This window comes from Lytechinus pictus, chromosome 1, assembly GCF_037042905.1.
Source record: "Lytechinus pictus isolate F3 Inbred chromosome 1, Lp3.0, whole genome shotgun sequence".
Lineage (NCBI taxonomy): Eukaryota > Metazoa > Echinodermata > Echinoidea > Temnopleuroida > Toxopneustidae > Lytechinus > Lytechinus pictus.
In genome coordinates, this window is record NC_087245.1 from 3,707,996 (window position 1) to 3,734,305 (window position 26,310).

Genomic DNA, 26,310 nt, shown 5'->3' on the forward strand with positions numbered 1-26,310 from the left:
AGATAAAGACATGACTTGATACAAGGTCTTGTAATCTGATCATCTCTCAAATGGGATGCAAATGTGATAAGATCCGAGATCTTGTAATCTCATCTTTTCCAAGGATTGTAAACATGACGAGATGATTATCTGAACATCTGGGTGGCACTTTTTATGCTTCCACATATAATAATCATCACAATCACCATATTATCAACAACCATCCTAATCATCAGTACCATCATAGTCAACATCAAAATAATTATCACCAAAATATTTGTCATCGTCATCATATTTCAATTTCACCTTGGAAATCAGAAAGAAAATTGCAGATGTAACTCAATGAATTATAAATAAGGAATAAAGCAGCATTTTAACAGAGATGTGTGTGTAGAATGTTGATTCAGTTTAATATCAACTTTATTTCTGTCTGCTTGCCAAATACAATTGTCATGGTAATATCAGATTACTTTTTTAATCACTTTGATTCTTGTTATTTATCTCTTCGTACATGAATGTTGAGCACTTTCGTGAACATTTCAAACATTGTCACTTAATTTATGACTCGCAGTTAGAAGTTTTCACAAAACTTGAACTTTTTTAAATGACATTTCAAATTTAACTTCTACAAATGCAAAAATTTATATCAGCAATGGAATAATAAAGCAATATTGGCTGGCCTCGGGGCAATATGACATATATCGCCCAAACTAGATTTATATCGCCCGAGTCGTAGACGAGGTTGATATCAATTTAGTGAGGGCGATATATGTCCTTTCGCCCCCAGGCCATTCAATATTGCTATTATTAACCAAATCAGACATCTAGAGCAAACAAGTGGAATGCCTCTGGCGGTCTCACCTGCATCACAGGATCTAATATAGCAGCAGTGCTGACTTTGAAAACTACTATCAAATAATTATTCACAAAAAAACACCATTCCTATAATGATACAATACTACGTTCATCGACATTTGATCTTGATCATGTGACCTAAAACTTGTCAGTGAAACTTGATTACTCCTATATCCACATTTTAAACACTACAGTATATCTATAAACTTTGAAAGTTATGATGGTAATTCAACAAATACCCCCAACTTGGCCAAAGTTAATTGACCTTACATGACCTTTGACCTTGATCATTTGACCTGAAACTCGCACAGGATGTTCAGTGATACTTGATTACTCTTATGTCCAAGTTTCATGAATCAGATCCATTAACTTTCAAAGTTATGATGGTAATTCAACAGATAACCCCATTATAGCCAAAGTTCATTGACCTTTGATCTTGGTCATGTGACCTGAAATGCGCACAGGATGTTCAGTGATACTTGATTACTCTTATGTTCAAGTTTTATGAACTAGACCAATAAACTTTAAAAGTTATGATAGTAATTCAACAAATGCCCCCAACTTTGCCAAAGTTCATTGACCTTAGTCATGTGACCTGAAACTTGCACAGGATGTTCAGTGATACTTGATTATTCTTATGTCCAAGTTTCATGAATCAGATCCATAAACTTAGTTATGATAGTAATTCAACAGATACCCCAAATTTGGCCAAAATTCATTGACCCTAAATGACCTTTGACCTTGGTCATGTGAAGTGAAACTCAAGCAGGATATTCAGTAATACTTGATTAACCTTATGTCCAAGTTTCATGAACTAGGTCCATATACTTTCTAAGTTATGCTGTCATTTCAAAAACTTAACCTTAGATTAAGATTTGGTGTTGATGCCGCCGCCACCGCTGTCGGAAAAGCGGCGCCTATAGTCTCACTCTGCTATGCAGGTGAGACAAAAACGTTAAAATTTAGATATTTTAAAGTTTAAGAATGAGACTAATAAGCAGACTGGGCTTCTGAACTTTACCTTTGTGACGTAATTGAAATGACGCGTCCTTGGCCTAGGGACGCAGTATCCAGCATTGTCTCAACTTGATTGTGACGTATAGCACTGCGTGGTTCAAAGACGCGTACAAAAGCGCGTAGAATACCCAGATGTTAGCTCTGCCTTTTTTCCCGCTACATTTCCACGCATTTACTCATTGACTTTCCTGAGCGGGCAATGAATTGGGCCCGTGGATAAACAATTGGAAATTTATTTACCGGCCATTTGATCCCAGTCTTAAGCAGGCAACAATGTATCAAAGTTGCCCTGCTCAGATGTCTGATACGGTTAATAATATAACTTATCTCCAGTAATTCACACGATCACTATATATCAATGAGCAGGAGATTATTCAAGACTTCTAGTCACATTAAATTTTGGTGGGGCATTTCAAAGCTTGTTATTACCAGGGCCCTGAGAACTCGGCCATGGGTCACCCTATTGCCTCAAAATTTCGCATGAGGATCAAGAATTATGTAATTGAGAAAGTTGTATATCTAAAATAACGAAAAGTTCTTCTTTTTTTTACCGATTAATTTTTGCAAATTTTTGCGAGAAATCATAGATATTATTTCTCACTAAATTTTATAACTCCCTCAATTCCTGAAAGAAAAAGATAGGTTGTGGTAATTATTTCTTATGTATTTCTTTGTTTTCCATCAAGCATTTTTTTCAGATGCATATGTGTGGGTGTGAGAGTGTGTGTGGTAATTATTTACACTATTTGAAACAATGATACTACAAAAGTAATTACATAAATTGGAAAAGTAGATTTCCTCCATTGGTTTATACAGTGTCATATAGAGAAATAGCAAAATTTCAGTGACAGTGTTTGGTAAACGTAATCTGACACCCGCATGGTAGGCCCAATCTCCATAAATTTGGTATCAAAATGTGCGGGGAAAAAAAGTCATAAATTTTGTTTTGAAATATTGAGGCATTAGGAAGTACCAATAAAGATTCCACAGCCCCCCCCCCCCCCCCCCCGGAGTATTAGGGTTTAGTACTTTGAAAATATTGTGAAGGCTGATATCAAATTCAAAACTTTATTACCATATTTCTATGTAATACAACTTCATTATGGACATAGGGGGAAAAAATAGAATAAAAATTGTAAAGAAATCTTGCAAAATAGAATTCCTACATATGAAAGAAATGTTCATGAAAATGCCCAATATATACATTTTCACATTTTTAAAAATAAAAGCAAGAAGATTCTAATGACAAAACAAGATAGAAAATAGTAAAGTAGTAAATTTCTTGCTTCTAGCTGTATAATTCATGTTTGAATGTAACAGAAAAAGTTCAAAATCTATTAAAGACTTGTAGCTTTACATTCAACAACATTGTCCAATGTAATATTTCACTTTCTTCATACTTGAAAATAAAGGCTTTTTCGGAGGCTTGGAATTCTTCAACCAAAGGAATTCTTGAGAACAATCCTTTGTCAAACAAAGCATTTAGAATCACACGTTTTCAAGAAAAGCAATAAAATTAATCTTCACATCATAATACAAAAAAAAAATAGTTATGTAGTAAGTAACAAATGCATGATCATTAGTCTTTACAACATCAATTCTTTAGTAATTCTCTTCTGTTGTCTTGCGCAAAAGACTGGACCATTTTTATTTTCTCATTTTGAGTTTGTTGAGCAGACAAAGAAACAAGTAACAAGTTTTTACAAGACACAATAGTACTCTTCAGTAATTTTGTAAACGGGAACAAGTAGGACTTTGTATTTTGCATAGTTTTTTTCTTTTCTCTCCACTTCTTTTTTTTCTGTTTTCAATTTTACAAACCAGCTGTAATGCACGTCTTCCTTTGGAATATTCATAAATTTTCACAAAAAGCATTGCCAATTTGAATAATTAAATAAATAATGACAATTCTGAGGGAGACGCCAAGTACCATAATTCATTTAACTTCTGCTGCCTCAAGAGGAGTACCAGAATGGCCCAGTCTTTCTCTTTTTTGTACTTCAAAAAGTCAGTATATATAATTACAATATTTTTCAAATGCATTAGAATCTGCTCACCCCTGTAAAGCAAAATGGAATCACCCACTTTCTGAGTACATTTTCAGAGAAGAAAGACCCACTAAGAAACGAATATTATACTACCTACATTTTACAAATTACTAGTCATATACAGGATTCCTCTGAAAGAAAAATCCATTGTAAGGTATTCATTGTAAGATTATTCAACCAACTTATCAGAATAATTCAATAAAATCTCAAATAGATTTCAGGTTTACCAACTATAAAATAAATAACTTAGGGCCGCAAATATGAACTCCATAGAAATGTTGCCCCCCAAAAAAGATACATGTACTATGTTTGACAACTTAAGTGTCTAGAACTCTAGACTTATTATAGTAGGCTCTAAGTCATGAAATGTTATTTTGTTGATTTCATGGGTATATGCATAATATCCTGCAACATGCTCCTAATAGCTTTAATATCACAAATATAAAAAAAAACCTGAAGATGGGCAGCAAACTATGAACTAATATGAATTATCATCAATATTTGCAGTTATGACATGGATTGTTATATAATTATCTTAGACACTCTAATGAATTGCCCTATCAAACATAATAATATACAGTCTGACCTTGAAAACTGTAGATTGGTGTCTGAACTTGAGAATGGTTAATAATAAGGAAAAAATATTTTTGTTGAAGTCAGGGGTGTGAGTGGTCACAAATAAGATATGAAAAAAGCTGAAGAGTGTTCAAAAAGTCTGAAATAGAAAGAGCTCCCGTACATTCTGCACAGAGGAAAGCAAAAAATAAGCAAAAAAAAATCTGAAATCAGCTAAAAATCCGAACTCTCACACCCCTATGAAATGGTTCCTTTTATCTCATGCCTACCCAAATTCTTAAATAAACCCCACACATACAAAAAAATAAAAGGAGTGATGAATTAAACAGAGAATAGTTTGCAATAAAGCACTGTGCAACAAATTATGTATGGGGAAAAGTTTACAACAGATTGGTAAAACTGTATTGGACATGGTCTTGTATCTTTTTTTTCCACTGGAGGGCATTTTCACATCCATCCACATTCACACTCATTCATGCTTTACACATCAGAAATTTTATCAACTCTCATTACTTTGTTTTATTTATGTACTTTGGATAAATTCATAGGATTTTGGTTTCTTTTCATAACCTTCTTCCATAAAAGTTATTTTTAAAGAAAATTGATGGCCAAATTTTTTGTTTGTTTGAAAGAAGGTCAAATCTCATAATGACTGTGATCAGTCAATCCTACTTTATAATATCTGTCAAATAAAGCATCCCACATGAACAGGGGTGGACATTTTGTTTTTGAAACTGTATAAAAGTACCCATCAAACAATGTTTTCCATCATATGGAAATGACATAGTAAAGAAAATTCATCAAAAATAATGGCAAATATTTTTGGCAGGTTAGAAAAGGAGGGTGAAATTACATCACACTAGAAAAAATATGAACAAATAAGTTTTAAGTCTCCACATGAGACAACATCCAATTGTACATTACACGGTCTGACTATAACTAGATATTACAGTAAATGGCTTGAGAAAGTTCCAATCACAAGTTGGATAAGTTTCATTATATAAGAATACTCAAACTTAATCAACTTTAAAAAAGGGAGGTACAAAATTACTTGAAATCATAGTTTATCCTTAATAGACTACTCAGCCATCATAATAAGGAAATTATTTTTCTTCTATAAATATAAGGAAGCTCTCCGTATCCAAAAATTTTAGCTTAACTATTCATACAGTACTATGATTTTTCATAAATCATATTGCAGATGGATCATGTAATATGTGGTGGGTGATTATACAAAACAGAGGATATTCAGATGTGTGTTGATATCACATCAGTTGTTCTTTAGTAAGAGACATGAACAATCATACAGTAGCATTCTTGTAGTTAATTTTTTTTTCAATACAGGCTTTGGAAATCAACCAAGTACAAATTAATAAACATATCAATTCATTGATTGAATTGGTTTCAATGAGCATGATGAACTTCACAAATAAATTATAAATAAATCAGTTTAAACCTTTATAGGGAAATCAAATTTCACCATATTTGTTTACAACTCTAATTCCTTTTGGCTGATATATTGCAAGTCGAAAATGCCAAATTCATATTCCAACAAAAAATTTAACATTGTTATATCACTGGAAGGCATGGAATTTGTACTATACAATAAAAAAGAGAAAATGTAACAAAGTCATATCTTTGAAATAAAAAAGGGTAACTTAAAAGGACTAGTAATATTAAGTATCAGGTTAGGAATCAATTATTCTGAATAAGTTTCAAAAAAAAAAAATCACCTTGAAATACACTAACAAAAAAATATCCTGAGAATTAATCTGCAAGAAGAGTACTGGTTTCCTTTTCCCTTGTTTGTTTATTTGTGATTTGTATTTGATATAGATGCATCATTGTATTACAATGAATGCTATCACACACACATACACACATTGTGTCTTGCAATGGTGAAAGACACATTCTCCAACATGCACTCAACCTCATTCTCACACTCTTTCTCTCCCTCTCTTCAAATGCTTCACATCAAACAGACTCTCATCTCCTTTCATCCCTCTAACATTCCAATAAGAAGCTTGGGATATTGTTTTTACTTGAATTAAAGTGGAATCAGATGCAAGAATGAAGACATAGTTCGGTGATTGGTCGATCCATCATGGTTCCGTTCGTCATGGAGTGCATGGCTGCCATGGAAACAGCTTATTGGGGCTTGCTGAAAAGCTGTTATCAAAGACAAAAACCATGCACATAACTATCTCATGAAAGGAGACAAAATAATAATGCACGTAATGAAAGAACCGTAATCATTCCCAGAAATACTTTGTCATTGGCATAGGAGTAACAAACCAGACAGAACATTTTTTTTATCTACCTGCAAAAAAATTCTTTTTACTGAGAGTTGATATGACAATTGAAGTGGTCATGCACATTCATTAACATTTATAATTGAGATGATCAAGTGCTTCATCTGAACACTAAACATACTGATGCATCAGTTCTGTGCAAGCCTTGATACCGACAGTAACATGGCCATTAACGCCCGTCTATTGCTTTGGTAAAGGATAAAAAAATGTGGTGAATTACAATCGAATACCATCTCACATACAAATCTTGCAGAAGTGGAAAGGCCATTAGATATTCTCCCAACCGCCATGTCTGATTATAGTGTCATGGATTTGATAAGTTGAGGTTAATTGGCTGCTTTCAGAAATAACATAAAAACCTAACAAATAATTGGAATCCAAATTATCCAATTGACAATAAATTGCTCCCTTTCTGGGTCTCGTAACACAAAGATAGCGATTAATCATACACTTCATATTAACGATTGATTGTACATTGAAGTCAATGCAATCAATCGTAGAGAAAAGTTCAACGATCATTGCTAAGCTTTGTGTTGCAAGCCCTAGACCATACCTAATGTATTAGTGTAATTAGAATCATACCTTCTTTTCACTGAGATTTGTTATCTAGTGAGGGTCTTAGCTTCCTGATTTCTTTGGTTGCCCACGTAGCTAGTGTCTTGGTCTTCATGACCTTTGACCTACGACCCTCCGTTAACAGTTCTTGGATGGATTTCCGCTCAAAGAAGACAAGCATTTCAGCCCCAAAGGCAGCACATAGATCCCTGATAGAAAAAATTACAAGGGTGGATCATAAAACTTGTATTGACCTGAATGGTTATAGCTCCTCCCTAACCTTGTGTTAATAGCCTATATCAACTAATAATTGGCTTAACACTAAAAAGACTTGGGCTATTTTGACGCCTTAAGCCCGGCGCACACTATACGATCTGATATGACCCATTTTGTTAACAAATCATGTTTTGCATTATATGTGAAAGTTCCAAGAAGTACTATCATTTCATTTGGCATAATGCTAGGATTACTAAAATCAGAATTCTGATTTGTGAAAAGCCTTGTGGTCAATTGAAAAATCGAATTGGCTTCAAATCGCAGACAATGATGACGTCATTCCAATTTTGAATTGAATTTGCCTTTTTTCCTACCAGGAGGCAGCAAGGAGACTAGAATTTCAATTCCAGTATTCATAAAACTAATCCTAACTTTGATCATTAAGATTCTCATATTAAGTAGCAATACAATTTCTTTGGGCTAGCCCTATTATGACAGGGAAAGAAAGGCCAATTATAACTGTCCTTAGACTTTTAAGGGTCAATGAACTACAAACACATAACAATGAATATGTCAAAACGACACTTAACCCTAAAATGGCCGGGGGGGGGGGGGTTGAATCAACCCCCCCCCCTCAACATTTTCTGCGATCATTCCGCCGCGCGAATTCTTTTTACCGCCCCACTCGCAGAGTTTATACTTTTAAGTCTCTCGCATCTTTTGAGACCAAATTTACGACGCCCGGGTACGCAGTTCCGCAACATTTTGTAAGTGCATGTCAGACCAAAAATTGTTCCAAAACGTGATTTTGTGTACAAAGTCAATGCAAATTGAGTTTTCTCATCTTATTCATAAAGATATGATTATTTTTACTTTAAACAGCTGAAAGCAATTGATTTTAGCATAATTATGCTTCAAAAAGGTTGTGCAATAAATCTGGTGAAAAAAACAAAAGTTTGAAAAACACGGAAATACATAAGAAATTCATAAAACAATAAAATACATAAGAAATTGATTTCCAAACCGAAGTTTTTTTCAATTGCCATTGTTTAGAATGCTACAAAGAATATTTTTAACAAAAATTAGCATTCTAGGAGCTTTATTTAGTGAATTAGAGCAAAAAGTATGATTTATGCATAAATTAGCATAATTAATTCATATAAAATAAAATCTCATTATTTTGGAAAATTTTACCATACAGCCTTGTAGATTACATCGCATACTACCAGCGTGCAAATTTTAGCGGCGCTTGCGCCGCCACAATCGCACGATCGGCGGCCGAGATCTCAGGGGGGGGGTTGAATCAACCCCCTCGGCCACAGAACAGCCAAAAAAGCCCGGCCTAGTTAGGGTTAGATACAAAACATCCAAGAATAAAGAATTTTTACATAACAATGAGAATTACTTGTAGTAAAAATACGACTTCAGCTCCATTTTGGACTATCTGTGATAAAGTGTGTTATAACATAATCAGTCAGTAGACAATGGGTTCATACACAAATAATTCTACATCAATTATTACACATTACCACCTACATCTTACTTCCAATTTAACTTACAATGATTGTTCAAGACCTGATTGAATGAACATGCACGGAGGACACTTTGTCATTAATGTGCAAATATATCCTTAACACCACATTTTCGTGGCAAGGCGCAAAACAAAAAACGCTCTGAGCAGCATGCATAAGTGCAAAGCTTAAAGGCGTTTCTGCATTGATGCGAAAGTGTTTTGCTAGGGGCTTTTTTTGCACCGAAACGACAACTTGATGCCTTGAAAGATTAGACTTACCCAATGAGACCAGCACAGGCAGCTACATTGCTGTCAGTGTGGTCTTCATCAGCACCTAAGTGCTCTATGAAGCTCACCATGTGACTAACATTACGGAATAATTCCTTGACTTCATCTGAAAAGGAAGGAGAGAGAATATTACAAGATAACTTTGACTTGATGAGTTGTTCAATGGGTCCACCAACATTTGTTGGGTAATTTTGTCATATAAAGAGGAAAAGAACACACATTTCACAAATCTGGGGCCTGTTTCATAGAGTTACAACTATGATAATTACCATGGTAACAGCAGCCAATCACAATCAAGGTTTCAATGGTAGTTACAATAATGGCAAAGTTACCAAGTCTTTAGAAACAGGTCTGGAAATTGCTTGGGGCAACTAGTGTAGACTAAACTATTCCACAGATTGTAAGGCAATGAGAATATGATTGATGAATGGATGAAAATATCTATTAAAGAAAATGATATTCATATTAAATTGGATGGCTCAAAATGGAATACCAGAAATATTGAATATAATATTGATGACTTGACACTGCTGAATACGGTCTCATACTCGTTGGATTTCAGTCCTTTTAGGAATACGCTCTCGTATTGAACAGGCAATTGATGCAGAACAAGATTACATATTTTTAATGCATTGCTAAACACTCTATAAAGATAATAATAGACAATATCTTAGGTTTTAAGAACCTTATCTGAATTAAAGTGAATTAAACTATCATAGGAAACTCATTTAACAATTAAAATCTGTATTTTTTTTTTAAATTGATCTTGTTATATAATTTATTAAATAAAACAAACCAATGATCATGGCTGGGACCAGTAGAGCATTTCACGAAAAGATTTGTCAAACATTTTATCCAACAAGTTTTGTTTTATCAGACAGTTACCATAGTAACAGTGCCTCTCAACCAATCAGATTCAAAGAAAGTTTTGAGATCTGACAACTTGTAGGACAAAAATGTTGATGAAACGCCGTTAAATGAAAATAGCACCGACAATTAATCATTATCTGATACAACAGACAGTTTACATCCACTAGCACTGCTACAAGATTGTGTCTTCCACCACCATGGCTAAACCCACTTGGTTTACTATCAATTGGTCTAATGCAAGTTTTGTCAAACCTGGGTCCCATAACACAAAGGTTAGAAATTCATAATAATCGATATATGGCCTATCGAGACTATCGCTGCATGCACGTTTTGGTCAATAGAATTGTTCTTTCAAATTAGCAATTAATCGCTAACCTTTGTAATGGAGCCCTGGTCTATTCAATCTATTGCCAAGATGGTTTAATTTCTATTTCATCTGCCAAAGATGCTATACTTGGTGGAATTCTATACTTGCTCATAAAGTCATACAGACCAGGTGGTGTTACACAAAGTAGATATAAGATGAAATCAGTAAGACCTAACAGTAAATTAGATGAAATGGTAAATGGGTTAAATGACGATTTAACAAAGTAATTACTAGACAAACTATGATTAGACCAAATGGGTCGAGATGAGACCAAATGGATAGTGGTCAAAGTGGGAGCAGACCAAGGGTAATATAGACTACCTACCGCTAGTTGTGGACTTATCATCTCGCTTCAATCCTTGCACGATTCCAGTGTATGCTTCTAGACATCCTTCTCTCAGGTCATTCTGATAATCAATCATGTCAAAGTCCGTCTGTTTGGAGGAAAATTGACACATTTAATTGCAAACATCAACAAAATAATTGAAGTTCCAATTATGAGTTCCATTACATAAACAATGCACCTCAAAATCAGATTGATGATTTAGGAGAAGAGTAAAATGACATCTAATAACTGAGCTAATTATATCATTAGCCCACTCTTTCTTTCGAATTTTATCAAAATATGGACAATTTCATAATATAATCAACCTTTTTGTACATACGTCCCATCCCTATTTTTACCTGTACTCATACAGAGCTTCCTACTAATAAATAGCTTTCAAGTGTTGCAATAACAAATGTAAATCTTAGGCTCCTGGAATTTTAAACTCACCTTTTCTATTTCAGCAGAAGATGCCTGTTGAAGGGTGACGAGTACCACTGGAAGATAATGTAGGAAATCATTTCCTATGGCTAGGGCTATATCACCAAAGACAGATAGGATCTGAGGCTTTACAGTTCTATGTACAAAGTCATTCTGTATACAGGGGAATAAGATAAAAGGGCTTATGTTTTATCACCATTTAATGAAAACAACTGTTAATGATAATTTTTATAAGCTCTAAAAAGAACTTTCAGTTTGTACATTTGAGACAACTTCTATCCCAATATCACCAATACACATTTGTAAGCAAAATATCATCATTTCACGTATTGTGAGCCATGGAATAGGGAAAAACAAAAATCAACTTTTTCAGAAATAATAACAATAATAAATATTTGAAAACATTTAAATAGCTCTTAACACAAAGTTTTTAATCACTTGCATAGTATTACCCAGATTTTAGCATGGCTACCCTGACTGGGCGCTTGGGCATAAAGAACTAATACATTTGGGCACCTACCTGAATGTTCTCAAGAAGTAATGTCATAATCTGAGTACAGTATGGATGAACCTCTTTGTTGAGTGCTCTACAGATATCGCCTACTAATCCCACAGCAGCCAAACACACCTGGTATTCTTCATAGTTCTTCAAACCAATGTATAGGAATGGTGAAAAGAGCTCCATGTACTTCAGAAAGTCCATACCAATGACTGCAAAATGGCAACAAAATTATTGGTATTACTTCACAAAGTCCAGACATATCGATCGCAGCCTGAAAACCGTTTATTTCAAATTTACCCTTCTTAAAAAATAATTTGTTTCATTTATACTTTCTGGGTATTACATAACATGGCCCAGCCATCTTACTTTCCATTTACTTTCTTTTCTCATTCTCCTTTTCTTTTTCTTTTATCCCTATTATCCCCCTCCTTGAATCAATTGAACACAAATGTCACAGTCCCATTTCCCAATAACACATAGCATAACAGTTTTCTGAAACAAGTACCTGATAACAATGTCTACCTGCTTATAGAGTCTTACCCTCAACAAGAGTACCAACAGCAAGTAAAGCATCCTCTTGAACTCCTCCTGTGCCCCTTGTATTATCAAACATCTGGAGCAGAGCATTCATCACATTGTCAGAAATATTGATTGCATCTTCTGGCTTCATTTTCCGAAGAACACTCTATAAGCGGATCAGAAAAAAGAAACAATACTTTTAGGAAACGACTACCAGTTATGTCAAGACCAGTAGGTCAAAGTTACAAGATGGCATGATGACAGAGTACCACTGACTATATTCAGTTAAGATCTGAAGAAATGACCAACACACACAAAAAACAGTCTTGAGAAACTTCTAATAAATTTATGAATTAATCAATCTTGAATTCTACAAATAATTTGACAGATGCTCTTTTAAGGAAACCCTGCAAGTCTCATTTCATACAATATCTAACATGACCCATTTGTCTTTTATCTTTGATAAATGACAAACATCACAATGTGCCTGAGGCAACTCAATCTACTTCCCTTTTTTCACTCAAATCTCCAATTGAAGGCAGAATGCTTTACAAAAACACTTTTAATTTCAGTCACTCAATGACTAAGTAGAAGGTTGTTGCTAACCTGTAGTGTAGCACAAAGTAGACTCTGAAGATCATTGTACTGTGTTCTATCTGAAGCAGTTACAACATGCGACTGTAAACAAAGATCAAGATTCATCATGTTAATCAATGTGCATTCAATGTAGATACACCAACATTTCAAACAGTATTGCAGTGCAATGAAGCTCTATGCCCCCCCCCCCCCAAAAAAAAAAAAAAGAGGAGAAACCAGCAATATTTGGACCCCCAAAATACAAAAGAACAATGTTGCAAAACATTAACTAGCATTTCTGAATACTTATCGTGTACAACAAAATGTAGTTTTGAAAGTTCTGAATTTGGAATACAAGCAGGAATATTAAAATGTATAAATGGTTTGACTATAATATCTATTTCAAAAGAGATTATTCACCTATTTGATTTCATAGTTATTCTACCTAATGATAATGTTTCCATACACTTATTATAAAAAAATTAATAAAATACTGCAAATCCTGAACATAGATATTAGTTGCAATGTCGGTTGATCCTTAGGAAGCATTTGTATCATCGAATATAACCTTGACTGCTCTAGTCACAGAGATTTCATTGTTGGATCCAGAGAGGAAGTAAACTATTCTATTCATCTCTTGCTAATGAATCAAAATACTGGATACCGCTAAGGTTGGTAATTCCATTAAGTTCAGGTTTTAATTCCAATATTTTCCAACACAAAGAAAATCTTAAAAGTAAACCAAAAATAAAAGAAAATAAAAAAGAATGACTGTTTGACCCACCTCCATCTGTAGAATGAGATGTATCCTACGCAGGATGAGGTTTGTGGTATCCAAGACAAAGCGATAACAATCTGTAGCTGAATTCTTCACCATCTCCATCAAGGCTTCGTAAGCTGCGCTCCTCAAATTGGCTTGATGGGCGTCAACCCTGCAAGACAAAATCGAAACCCCTTGGTTTGGTGCAATTCTCAGACGATATAGCAATATAAAAAACAAACTTGACTAAAACCTATTCGGTCTAATACAGTTCAGCATATGAAATACATGAGGCCAATTTTGCCCTGACAACCCAAATCGTCCCTAAAATTTCCCCACAATGCACGCTGTGGGGCAACCATTTTTTTCTAGTTATCCCAAGATCGGTTATAAACAATATTCAAGATTATTTACAACATCAATACTCTAATTATGGAAAAATAATTATATTTGCTTTTACTGCATAGTTGCTTGTTACCTCTAAAAAGTATCACTTAAAATGATATAAGCAACCCCCCCCCCAATTCTGCAATTGCTTGAATGTGGGGGAAAATATAGCCCCTAAAAAATAAGAATGATTTCCTACCCTGATCTAATAGCAATCTGGTTCACTGCTATTAGTTGCAATCATCACCAAAGGCCTGTAACACAAAGCTGTAATGATTGATCGCACAGTTGATTTGTATGTTTGATTGCATATAATAATCAATGTAATAAAGCATATGAATCAGCCCTACTATCAATCGCATAGCTTTATGTAACAGGCCCTGATCTTACACCCATCCAAGCTCCATCTTACAATCGATCTGATCAATAAAAACTATGGAAAGGCAGCACAAGCAATGTCTTGAATGAATAGATCCGTTCAAAATTGCTGTCCAACTATAATTTATACTCATAGGCTCGTATTCTGAAGTCAGGTTTAACTTAGACCATGGTCTAACTCTGTGCTAAAATTATGGGAAGCCAAAAATGTCAAAATTTTTATTAATTGTATGTTTATGTTTATTGTGCTCTTTCCTGAATCATCGAAGGTAAAGACAATCTATTTATACTTCCTAGACAATTATGAATGATTTGAGAGCCAAATGAGCTGAAATATGATATCTCTACTGTTAGTGATTTATGTAACAATTGGCTATCCATTCTTACACAACTTTAAACCTGAGTTTAAAGACCCTGACCGGTGTAAAAACAATCATATATCAAAATAAAGGTAATGATTCATACAATACGAATATACCAAAAATATTACATATATCTCCTTCCAATAGTTAAAAATGTTAAATAAAAATCAAAGACACTGCTCCTCCAAAGTACGCTTCGATTGAGCACCCCCACGTTGCCTGGAAATGATGACGTCACGTTGTGTCAGGAGGGTTGTGATTCCATAGGTTTGTGTACAAAAGCATTGGGTATTTTCTTCCGTTTCCATGTTATGAATCCATTTTTTTTTCGTTTTCAGATGAAAATGGCACTCAAAATTATTCACTGTTCAAATTGTTGTAAACCTATAACTATTCACTACCTTTTTTGTGATTTCTTTGTTTGGCTCTTATTGGGCCTAAATTGCTATGTCAGGAAAAGTTGTTATACATAATCTAAATGCAGATAGAATTGAAATCTGCGCCAAATAAGCAGGAAATAAAATATGGCAAAAACTAGTTCAAAACTGCAGATTTCATAAATTCAAGCTTGTGGGTAAAAATATATGTGATATCCCTCTGTGATAGAAGTGAAGAGAATGAAATGCGTTATCTAGAAAGCAAAAAAATCACCCAGTTTTTCTGTGTACAAACCTATGGAATCACGACGCTTCTTACACAACGTGACGTCACGGTCTCGAGGCAGGTGAAAAGCACAATAAAGCCTATTTTTTAAGCGGGGTTCGAAACCCGATAATTGGAATATTCTTAAGCAAAATACTCAGCTGGGAAGCGGTGAAAATGCATAAAGCATACCTTGGTGTATTTAGTAGCTTATAAGCTTTCGATTGGTATATAATTTATCAATTTCATTTTCGGGTCCGGTCTGGATCTTTAAGTTAAACCCGACTTCAAACTACAGGCCATAGGAACATTGTGTAAATTTTCTGAAAAAATAATGATGGCATTGATGGCTTTCCATAGTTGAGATAGATTGAATCAATCGTAACTACTTATAAGACAGGGCCCTGGGATTCTCTAATGAACAAATTGTCTTTTTACCACATTATATAAACATCAAAGTCATTATGACCTTGTGGATATGAACTCTCTAGATGTAATTTGAGAAGATAAGACTGATAATATAGAAGTGGCCTTAATAAACTTGAAACACATAGTGATATTAAAAAGCCCCATATTCATAAAGACTTCCGACTACAGTAACTTTGCCATTATGGTATCTACCATGGAAACCTTGAATGTGATTGGCTGCTAAACCCTGTTACCATGGTAGTTACCATAAGTCCTTTATGAAACAGGCTCCTGATTTGACATTCATATAGAGGACTAAGATCAGACTATGAATCCCACTAACCTATCTGCTGTTTCTAGTAGTTTTGCAACAATGATCTGAAATGCTTTTGATAAGCAGTAAGTCTCAGGCTCTTTGTCACTCTCTGCTGAAGCCGATTCATATGCGTTTTCTGCTAGACTTGAAAATGCCTGAAATGAAAAAACACATAACTTGTCAATCCGGGACAAAGGCAGATTGTGGCTGATGCAGTTGTCAAGGTAATCACCCCCTCCCCCACCCCATCCATTATCAATAAAATAATGTTGCTTTTACCTAATGATATCAGCAATACTTAAAAAAAAAAACATGTAATCCAACAAATGTGTTCCATTTCACCATTTCAAGATAGACATAAGTCAATTGAATACAAATTTCAATTTCTTTACACTGTTCATTATCACTCAATTGACCACTCCTTTCCTGTGTTACCTATCAATTCAAATACAGTCCGACCTCTCTTATCCGGCCTCCCCTTATCCGGATCTCTCTATTATCCGGACGCACACTTGCCGAGATTTTTTTTTTCCAATTCAATCTAGTACGTTGAGAAATGTGATTTCATTCTAAACTCAATCCTACGCAAAGTCACTTTGATTACATATATTTTCCAATATAGTCTACCTACAACCACATTATTTTTCATGAAAATATCTCACCCAAATAACCAAAAGAACTTAGCTGGATAATTTTTCAGTAAATCAGGGTGCAGCGGAAGCATTTCATCACATTCTCTTTTTCTTTCCCACGGGAAAAAAACAACACACATCTCGCTAGCTAGCGCTAGGCCTCAATATGGACAGCGCCATCTATCATGTTTGAGCCTACAGTCAGTATAACAATGGCTGACATTGCGAAGCTGCGATACCCGCCGCGATGATCCAATTGTAAAAACTTAGTTTCATCAAGACATTCTCTTTCTGTCGAGGTATGCTCGATGTATACCTCAATCATTTTAGCAGGTAAATTATCCAAGAGTTTTGACCATCGATCGATTTCATTTCCGTAAAAATACCGCCTATAATTTGCACTGACACTGCAGTGAATACTGTCTGTATGCCCACTACAATAGATTACGTGTAGCTACCGCCGTTGGGGAGGCAGCTGCGTGTTGATATTGGGTCTCCCAGATCCGGATAAATCCCTTATCCGGATTGGTGCTGGTCCCAACGTATCCGGATAAGAGAGGTCGGACTGTATAAAGATTGGATTGATTCTTACCCAGCAGACGTTGGCAGCTACTCTAGGTTCATTTCCTAAGCATTCAATGAGAGCTCCTAGTAAACTATCAAAGTGCGGCTGGCCCAGGACGGCCTGGGGTAAGAGTTCACAGATACGACCTAGTGTCCAAGCAACCGTATCCCTGACAACGACACAGGGATCAGACAGAAGTTCAATAAGGGTAGGGAAGGCTTCCATTACCAAGGGGTTGAGTATCGATTCACTAGGACCTTCAAGGATGGAACCTAAAATCATGAAAGTGAATAAGACATCTTATACTTCTGTCATTAGCGATATTGTGTGTCATAAATTAAGCCACAACAACCTCTATTCATCCTCAAACTGCCTAACATCATCATGGAATAAAAACCTGATATATTCATGCTGATGAATGACTTGCAATAAAATACAAAAAAAATATCTACATTCAATAGAAATATGTTCTCTGGATCTTTATCCTTGCCCTAGATAAGAAAATGAATAATAGCATATTACAAAGCCCTATACAGAACTTTTGCTTGCATCCTCATTTTAAAGGAATAAATTTTTGCTATCCGGTGGGTCACCAAGACTCTTCATGTTTTTTTACAGGGTGTGACTATGTCCTAGTGAATGGTAATACTGAGCCCTGTATTATGATAAGTCAAAAGGTGAAATGTCATATTCAGTTAGCATTGAAAAGTGAAAAAATAAAGAACACAACAGAAGTGCATATCTGCTATAGGAATACTTAATAATAATTAATACTTAAATTTACAGAACATACCAAATGCCATGACAGCAGCATCTCTGAATTGCCAATTTTCTGATCTGATATTAGTTTGGATGAAGGGAACGGCATGGGCGACGATATCATCTTCACAACAGTTAGCTAGAAGCATCAAACAGACTCCTGCTGCTTTACATGGATTCCATTCATCTTCATCATCATTTTCATCTAACTGTGATTGAGAAGAAAACAATACTTGCATTCATACAATGGCTTAATGATGATGCGTCATCCCTTACAGTAACGTATGCTAGCTGAAAGGTTTCAGTCATGATAGGGTTAAAATAAGGTTAAATAATGTACAGGACAGCCAAATTAAAACTATTTGACATATGTGGAGATAACACAAAGAGCAGGAAAGTTTTTATGAGGTAATTTGGTAGTGATTCTACTGATGTTTAAAAGCTCCAGAGATGCTTCTATCTGATTGGCTGAGAGCAATGACCCTTTCAACCAGGGTAGGAAATCATTGTTGAATTGTAGAGGCTATATTATTTTAATCAACTTGGGTTTGAGATGATTTTTTTTAAAACTATTTCTTAAATTTCAAGGGTTACGTTTCTGTGCAATGACCAATTTTGTGGTAGATTCATATATCATCATTCTGCAGCATGTAGAAATTCTGGTAGGATTTTGATTTCCTTAATATATAACATATATAACATAGTTTGTTGCAGCCTGGCAGATCTTTGGGGGATTTTATCAAAGATAGTGACCCAAACGCAATCAATTTGCGAGAATTTAGGGGCTATTCTGGTTGTGATGAGAGCAAAATTGCTGGTCACCCTCCTGTATTTCAACTTACCTGTGTTGTTAGGGTATTGACAAGGATATCCACCAAGTATTCCAATGCTCCTTTAGCATAGAATTTACTTGTGTGTTCAGGTGCCCTGTTCATCTCCTCTGCCTGTAGGATGATAAATTAACACACATATCAAACTTAAAACAACCAGTTTTGAATGTGGTAAACCAATATCACAGCATGCAGGTATTTTTCAAAGTTGTTCTCATTTATCGTGTGAATTAGTTGCAAATATTCAAGAGGGTTTTGCTTTCACATGTTGCACATATTTTACAAACAAATGAGGTTCTAATTCATTAAAGGGATGATCCAGGCTGAAAATATTTATATCATAATACATAGAGTAGAATTCACAGACCAAAAATTTCATCAAAATCGGATAACAAATAATAAAGTTATTGAAGTTTAAAGTTTAGCAATATTTTGTGAAAACAGTCGTCATGAATATTCATTAGGTAGGCTGATGATGTCACATCTCCACTTTCCGTTATCTTATGTTATTACATATAATCATAATTTTTTCATTATTTCATACTTGTGTGAATAATATGTCTCCCTTATAATGAAATAAGCTGCAGCAATGAATATCTAATGCACTAAATCAGTTGTCAATCCAATTTTTCTAGTTCATCAAGAAAACATCTATTTCATTGGATATAAAGACCTAAGATCTATGTCATTTCTGTATGCATGCGTAGAAAACTTTGAAGTTGATTTATTATATGTTTCTTTATTTATGAAAATAACAAAATTGGGACTGATGGACGGATGGACCACAAACAATGCTTCAAGTAGGCAAATACAGTGTGCAGAGGCATTAACAAAATTAACAGTTGAAAAATCCACAAATTTTGAAGTATCCATTCAAATGAAGAATTTTAGTTCATATTTTCCTTCAAACATTTTTCAACAATAAATAAAATTGATTCAATCAAAATAGGATATGATTTGTTTACACTCTCTTTACCAGTATTTGGACGTTTATAGCTCTGCTCACAATCTGTGGTCATTTGTGACAAATGGGGCAATCAAACCATGAGAGAACCAACATGAAAATAAAACCAATCAAATAAAGCAAAACAAAAATCTTTAAAAAAGGAATAAAATACCTCTGAAGCCTCTATTGCCAAGTCCATCTCCTCATCACAAACGTTTGACCAGAATTCTATTCCTTGCAGCCGAACTTCATCTATTTCGCTCTTCATGGCATCTATCGTGATCTACAAAACACAATGCGATCTTTAACAATCTATATGGAATGAATATACAACTTAATTAAAATGATTTTTTTTTAATCACACCCCCCACACACACATGCACCTTATATATTAATTGGATTGATATTTCAAAGGTGTTAATGGACGTTTTGCTTTTAAATCTGTTCTTCAAGGGGTCATTTTATAATGCAATTTGGTATTAACAAAAGACAAATCATGCTTGACAGATCTTGGACCCATTTCATAAAGATTTTTAGCAATGACAGGTTTTCAATTAATGGCAGTAACTATTACACAGCCATTCATATTTGCAGAATCATTCACAATGTCTTTTATTGACCATACACATGATGAAACAAGGCTAATATGACAAATAATAAAAGAGTTGTTGGAATACTCACAGCAAAGAGGGCGCTTCTCATGTAGTCTTCCATGTGGACGTAATAAAGCGACATGATCTTAACCAGACACTGGAGGGCAGCAACCTTCACCTGTGTATCTGTACTTTGTGTAGCCTGACATACAACCTCCATGATGACATGCCTCTCTGACTGTGCACACGTAAACAAAGGAATTTTACAGAGTGATTTCGAGTCTTGTTCAAATGTAATCACTCTGCTTCAAATAAACAGGCATAGGACAGAACTTGAACGAGTCTTTAGAAAATTGAAAGTCAATCAAAAGCATCAAAGGTTTTATTTTGATCAAGGCAGAAACAGGAAGGCTACATATCTGAATGTTAACATGCCTTGTATTAATGACTGTAGTAATATAGATAAGTAAGACATGAGTAGGGTTTCCACCATTCCTCATATAAGCTATTGATTTTAGAGTAGAGATAAAACCCTGCATAGACCTCATTAAGTAGACTCAGGCCTGGTCCCGCTGGTCGACGGACACAATACATACTCATAACGGATACAGTGGATAAGCAAAATTTCGGGGTGGCTCCATCCGTTTTCATCCGACAAAATGGACAAACAATGAAATCACAGTGGACGGATGCTCGATGGAGCGTATGAACCACGTATGCAAAGAGTACACAACGGATACAAAACGTTTTCCAACGGATGGCAAGATTCTTTTCCGTTTTACATCCTCTCTGCATCCATTAGTGCAGTGGGACCAAGCCTTTATAAAATAAATAGTTCTCAAATAAAGTCAAGCAATATTCCATGAGCTATAAAATGCAGTTTGAGGTCATTGCTCCTATACAACATAACCCATGATTTATGAAACATCAAACATCTATATGAGAATAGTTACACAAGCAAACACACATTTGAAGACTTTTCTACATTCTTAACTCCCAAATCAAGACAAAATACAATTTACATGTAACATAATCATCCTTACACTTTTTTCAAAGTTGGCTTTTGTAATTTCCAATGAATTCAGCAATGCGTTGGTAGCAGCCAATTTAACATACATACTGTAAAAAGACAAAAACAGAAGAATAGAGTCAGGAATCGTAATGGATAGAATCTTAAATATAAATGCCAGTTGTGGTAACAACCTAAAAACAGAATAAAAAAAATGCCAACCCAGGTATTAGTGTACATGATTATACTTTTTTTCAAAAACATAGGCCAAATTATTCTTGTAGAAAATGTGTAATTCAAGATAAAGTAGGAAAAAAAAGCATGGCATTTCAGCAAGGTATAAAGTCTTTTGCCAAGCAATAATAATACAATGTCCCATGTGCTTATCGTGTGCTCTTTACTCTTAAAATAAACTGGAATTGTTTAACTTGATAGAATTTGATCAGAGTGGATTCCTTTTCAAGCAATTTCCCTTTATGAAAAAAACATCATTCTAATCTCCTAAGTTATCTTTTGACTCTAATCTCACTTAACCATACTTTTCCCCCACTTAACTCAAGTGTTTTGAACACCTAGTAAACTATCATCATTATTTATCATAATTAATATCATTAATATCACTATCATCATTATTACAATCATTAGTATTAACATTATTCTTATCGCTACTAATATCATTAAACAAATACATGCTGCTATACGGCATAACTTATCAATGAAGAAATAATACTTGAAAATTATCAGTAGCCTGGGAAGTCAAATGAGATACAAATTTTGACAAGATGAAAAAAGATAAATGTACTCACTTCATCTCTTCTTGCCGCATTCCCTGGACGATCGCTGTTAGAATCTCATTTGAGCTTCCTCCTACATATTTTAGCTCCTATAAAAACAAATGAAAAAGAACATATTAACAGTAATAATAATAATAAACAGTTCTTGTATAGCGCATATCACGATTATGAATAATGTCTCTATGCGCTTCCAAAGGACTTGGATATTATTACCCCAGCTGTAGCTTGGCAGCCGTAATTACTAAGATTACAGCGCACACGCATTTCAAGGAATAAATTCCTGCCAGGTACCCATTCACCTCACCTGGGTTGAGTGCAGCACAATGTGGATAAATTTCTTGCCGAAGGAAATTACGCCATGGCTGGGATTCGAACCCACAACCCTCTGTTTCAAAGTCCGGAGACTAATCCACTGGGCCACAACGCTCCACAGTATACCATAAAACCCCCATTCCACAGAAAGCAAGACCTCTGAAAGACTGCTGTAAGACCATAAATCTTGCTTGATCTTTCAAGGGTCTTTCAACGAACTTTCAAAGATCTCTGAGGTCTTTCACGATTCCTGATGGATCTTTCAGTGGTCTTCGTGGTCTCCATGATCTCTAAAACTTTTTGAAACGGTTCAAAACAGTCTTTTAGCCGTCTTAGGCCCCCATTCCACAGAATGGAGACCGTTGAAAGACCACTGAAAGACTTAAAATTGATGAGGTCTTACAGCGGTCTTCAAGATCACTGAAATTTTTCATCTCTGTGGAATGGTTCAGAAAGACCCCTCAAAGAACTCTGAAAGACTGATGGATAGTTCTTGTCTTACTGGTCTTAGAGTAGTCCTATAGAGATCTTTCAATGGTCTTTCAGATATCTTTTATACAACAAGTGATCTTTCAGAATTCTTTCCATGGACTTTGCCTGGTCTTTCAATGATCTTTGAATGATCTTTCAATGATCTCTCATGAGTCTTACAGTGATCTCCGCAAAAATCTTGACAGACCGCCGAAAGATCATTGAAAGACTAGTAAGACCTTTGAAAGTTCATCGAAAGACCACTGAAAGACTGCTGAAAGACCACTGAAAGACCATTTTCCTCTAAGACTGTTCTAAGACTGTTTTGAGCCGTTTCAAAAAGTTTTGGAGCCCATGAAGACCACGAAGACCGCTGAAAGATTGGTCAGGACTCGTGTAAGACCTCAAAGACCATTGTAGGTTCATTGAGAGACCTCTGTAAGATCGACCAAAATTCATGGTCTTTGAAAGGTCTTTCAGCGGTCTTGCTCTCTGTGGAATGGCCCCTTTACTGGAAAATGGTCTTTCAGCGGTCTTTCTATGAACTTTCAAGGTTCTTATTAGTCTTTGCTTGATCTTTCGACAGTCTCTCAAGATTTTTTGGGAGATCACTGTAAGACTTATGAGAGATCATTGAAAAGTCATTGACAGATCATTGAAAGACCAGGCAGTCCATGGAAAGAATTCTGAAAGATCACTTGTTGCATAAAAGATCTCTGAAAGACCATTGAAGTCTAAGACTAGTAAGAAAAGAAATATCCATCAGTCTTTCAGAATTCTTTGAGGGTCTTTCTGAGCCATTCCACAGAGATGACAAATTTCAGTTATCTTGGAGAATGCTGTAAGACCTTGCCAATTTTTGGTCTTTCAAAGGTCCTTCAAAGGTCTCCCCTCTGTGGAATGGATATGTGACGTGCTAAACTCTATACAAAAGAAATAACACTTGAATTAAACCTTTTATAATCTGCTGACAGTACAATGTCCTGATATCTCAATTCCAAAAATTCATTCATTCCAATTTAACCATAATACTACCGATTTTTGTGGTGCAATTTTTTTTTACTCGCTGACTTTTTACTTTTAAGAGATCTTAAGGGGGCCTGTAATGCCCCCCATACTGACAAGAATAAAAATACCCTGGGAGTATTAGCGTGAAGGTATTTACAGCATAAAAATTCAAAGCCAAATACTTATGTCAAATCAAATGGATATCTCTCTGAATAACATATTTTACTTGTAAATCTTACAAGAATTGAGAAAAGTAGCAGCTTCTTCTTTCTTTTGTTGCACCTTGAGAACTCTACAGATTGTATTTGGCCCATTATATATTGTATCTATCAAAATTAGTAAATAAAAAATAATTTCATTTTTTTCCTCATTTTTTTAAATTTATGACAATGGAACAGATGTTCATCAATTTAAAAAAGCGTATTACACTACGCAACATATTCTTAATCACTCAAAACTGAAACAGGTTTGTTTTCTGATTGGCTTTCACTCACGATATCTTGGCAGATGTATCCGATAGCCTCTAAGGAACTCTGTTTGAGGTGGTCAGTGCCTTGAGCAGTGTTGAGGACATTGCTGACCAACTGAGGTAAAAGCTCTGGCCATAACTTACCAGGAAGCTCGGTACACGCTATTCCTGCTATACATTGTGCAGCTGAGCTGGGACCCTGGTACTCTGTACCCAATGTCATTAAAACCTAGTTTAAAAAGAAAAAAAAAGTGCCTGAGGATAGAGCAAGTGCCACAACAAATTTCATCCTATTCTTCACACCTTTGCATCATTAATACTTACATTACATTCATAAGTGCAAGGAAAGGATAATAGAATCCTGGTTTTTTTCTCCTCTCTCTCCTTAATAAACAGCTACAGTGGATATTCTAACACAAGCTTCCATCAAATAAACTACAGTAAAAATGAAAATAAATAAATTACAAATGATTATAACTGTAAAGAGATGAGTGCAATATTATCATAGGCATGTTGGCACAACAAACTTTACTGATTACCAAAGCCAACCAAAATCTTTTAAAAAAATTCAACTTGACATTCTTGTTTGCTAGAATGAGAACAGGTTCAAATTAACCTATTTCCTTAATGGTACATGTAGCTTGATCAAAAGACAGTTATCAGAATATAATTTAGCCTGACACTTGAGTCTATTACAAAAACTATGAAAAAAAAACATGTAATCAATTTACTTGTCTCTTGATATTGTTCCTGACTTCTGCTGAGAGCGCTAACCATCTTTGTTGGAGCTGAAGCCGTATATTGGGATCTTTGGATACAAGTGCATTCTTCAGCTGTAAACCCGCTGCAATGCGAGCGACATGAGCCTTATCGGCATTTGCAAGGATCTCAGAAAGTTGAGTGAGGAAAAGCGGCTGTACAAGCAAAATAAAACATTATTACTGACACAAAAATTGTAGCCACTGAATTATTTAAATATGTGAGTTTTGTGTATCATTACATGTAAATGCCTTACAGATCAGAAAAATTAAATTTAAGTGCATGTACAGAATATTATACAAAGCCTAATTACATGCAGCTTGTATTTGTACACAAGCAGAGGGTAGGATACACCAGCTACTATCATACCAATGTGCATGTATCCAGCATGGCCAGTTCAAGTTAAAACAGATACAATTCATTGCCCTGGCTGGCTACATAATCTAGGCCTTAAATTTTGTGAATTTTAGGGCAAGGTCAGTTTGGTTTAACATAACTCATATTTTAATAATAAACTATTGTTTTGATAAAAAGCCAGCATGAAATGGGACAAAGATTAAATACCTTTCTGATACAGAATAAATGAATTTTATAGAAAGGGATTATTCAGGGAAATTGATAATTTGATAAAGCGGTCAAAAATCCATCAAACAAAAGTAATATAACAATAACTACAAATTTGAATAAAAGTTAAATACATGTACATGTACATGTATGTAATTCACTATTGAACCTCTTCCTAAACCGTCAGAGAGAAAAAAAGGGCAAACTAAAATATTCTCCTCCATACAGTACTACTTTCCCTCATACATACATGTACCTAATTATCATAGTTTTACAAAAGTCTAGGTTTTTGTAATTAAAAAAAAAAAAATGACCAAGTTGTTACTTACCAAATTTTCCCTGGCTTTCTGTTCTAGAAACCTCTGTGCTGCTTCTAGCTCCGCTGTG

General features: G+C 34.9%; 1 protein-coding gene across 1 annotated transcript; it reads right to left on the reverse strand.

Moving 5' to 3' along the window:
- Window positions 1-3,449: 3,449 nt before the first annotated feature.
- Window positions 3,450-26,310, reverse strand: LOC129255892 (importin subunit beta-1-like). The gene is made up of 20 exons (XM_054894213.2): window positions 26,253-26,310; window positions 25,332-25,514; window positions 24,626-24,829; window positions 22,353-22,429; window positions 21,581-21,656; window positions 20,626-20,775; window positions 20,117-20,227; window positions 19,011-19,112; window positions 18,203-18,377; window positions 17,437-17,681; window positions 16,240-16,367; window positions 13,744-13,891; window positions 12,990-13,061; window positions 12,405-12,549; window positions 11,883-12,073; window positions 11,372-11,515; window positions 10,922-11,030; window positions 9,351-9,465; window positions 7,370-7,551; window positions 3,450-6,644 (listed from the first exon to the last, which is right to left on the reverse strand). The coding sequence occupies exons 3-19, from the start codon at window positions 24,821-24,823 to the stop codon at window positions 7,377-7,379; spliced, it is 2,361 nt and encodes a 786-aa protein (XP_054750188.2). The 5' UTR covers window positions 24,824-24,829; window positions 25,332-25,514; window positions 26,253-26,310; the 3' UTR covers window positions 3,450-6,644; window positions 7,370-7,376.

Bases quoted from the DNA above. Each gene is read 5' to 3' on its own strand.
- LOC129255892 (XM_054894213.2), bottom strand. From the start codon at position 24,823: ATGACATTGGGTACAGAGTACCAGGGTCCCAGCTCAGCTGCACAATGT. The intron at 13,062-13,743 runs GTGGGTCAAACA...CTTTGTTTACAG, and splicing joins ATCTCATTCTACAGATGGAG to TCGCATGTTGTAACTGCTTC. The intron at 7,552-9,350 runs GTAAGTCTAATC...TTTTTCTATCAG, and splicing joins GCCTGTGCTGGTCTCATTGG to GGATCTATGTGCTGCCTTTG.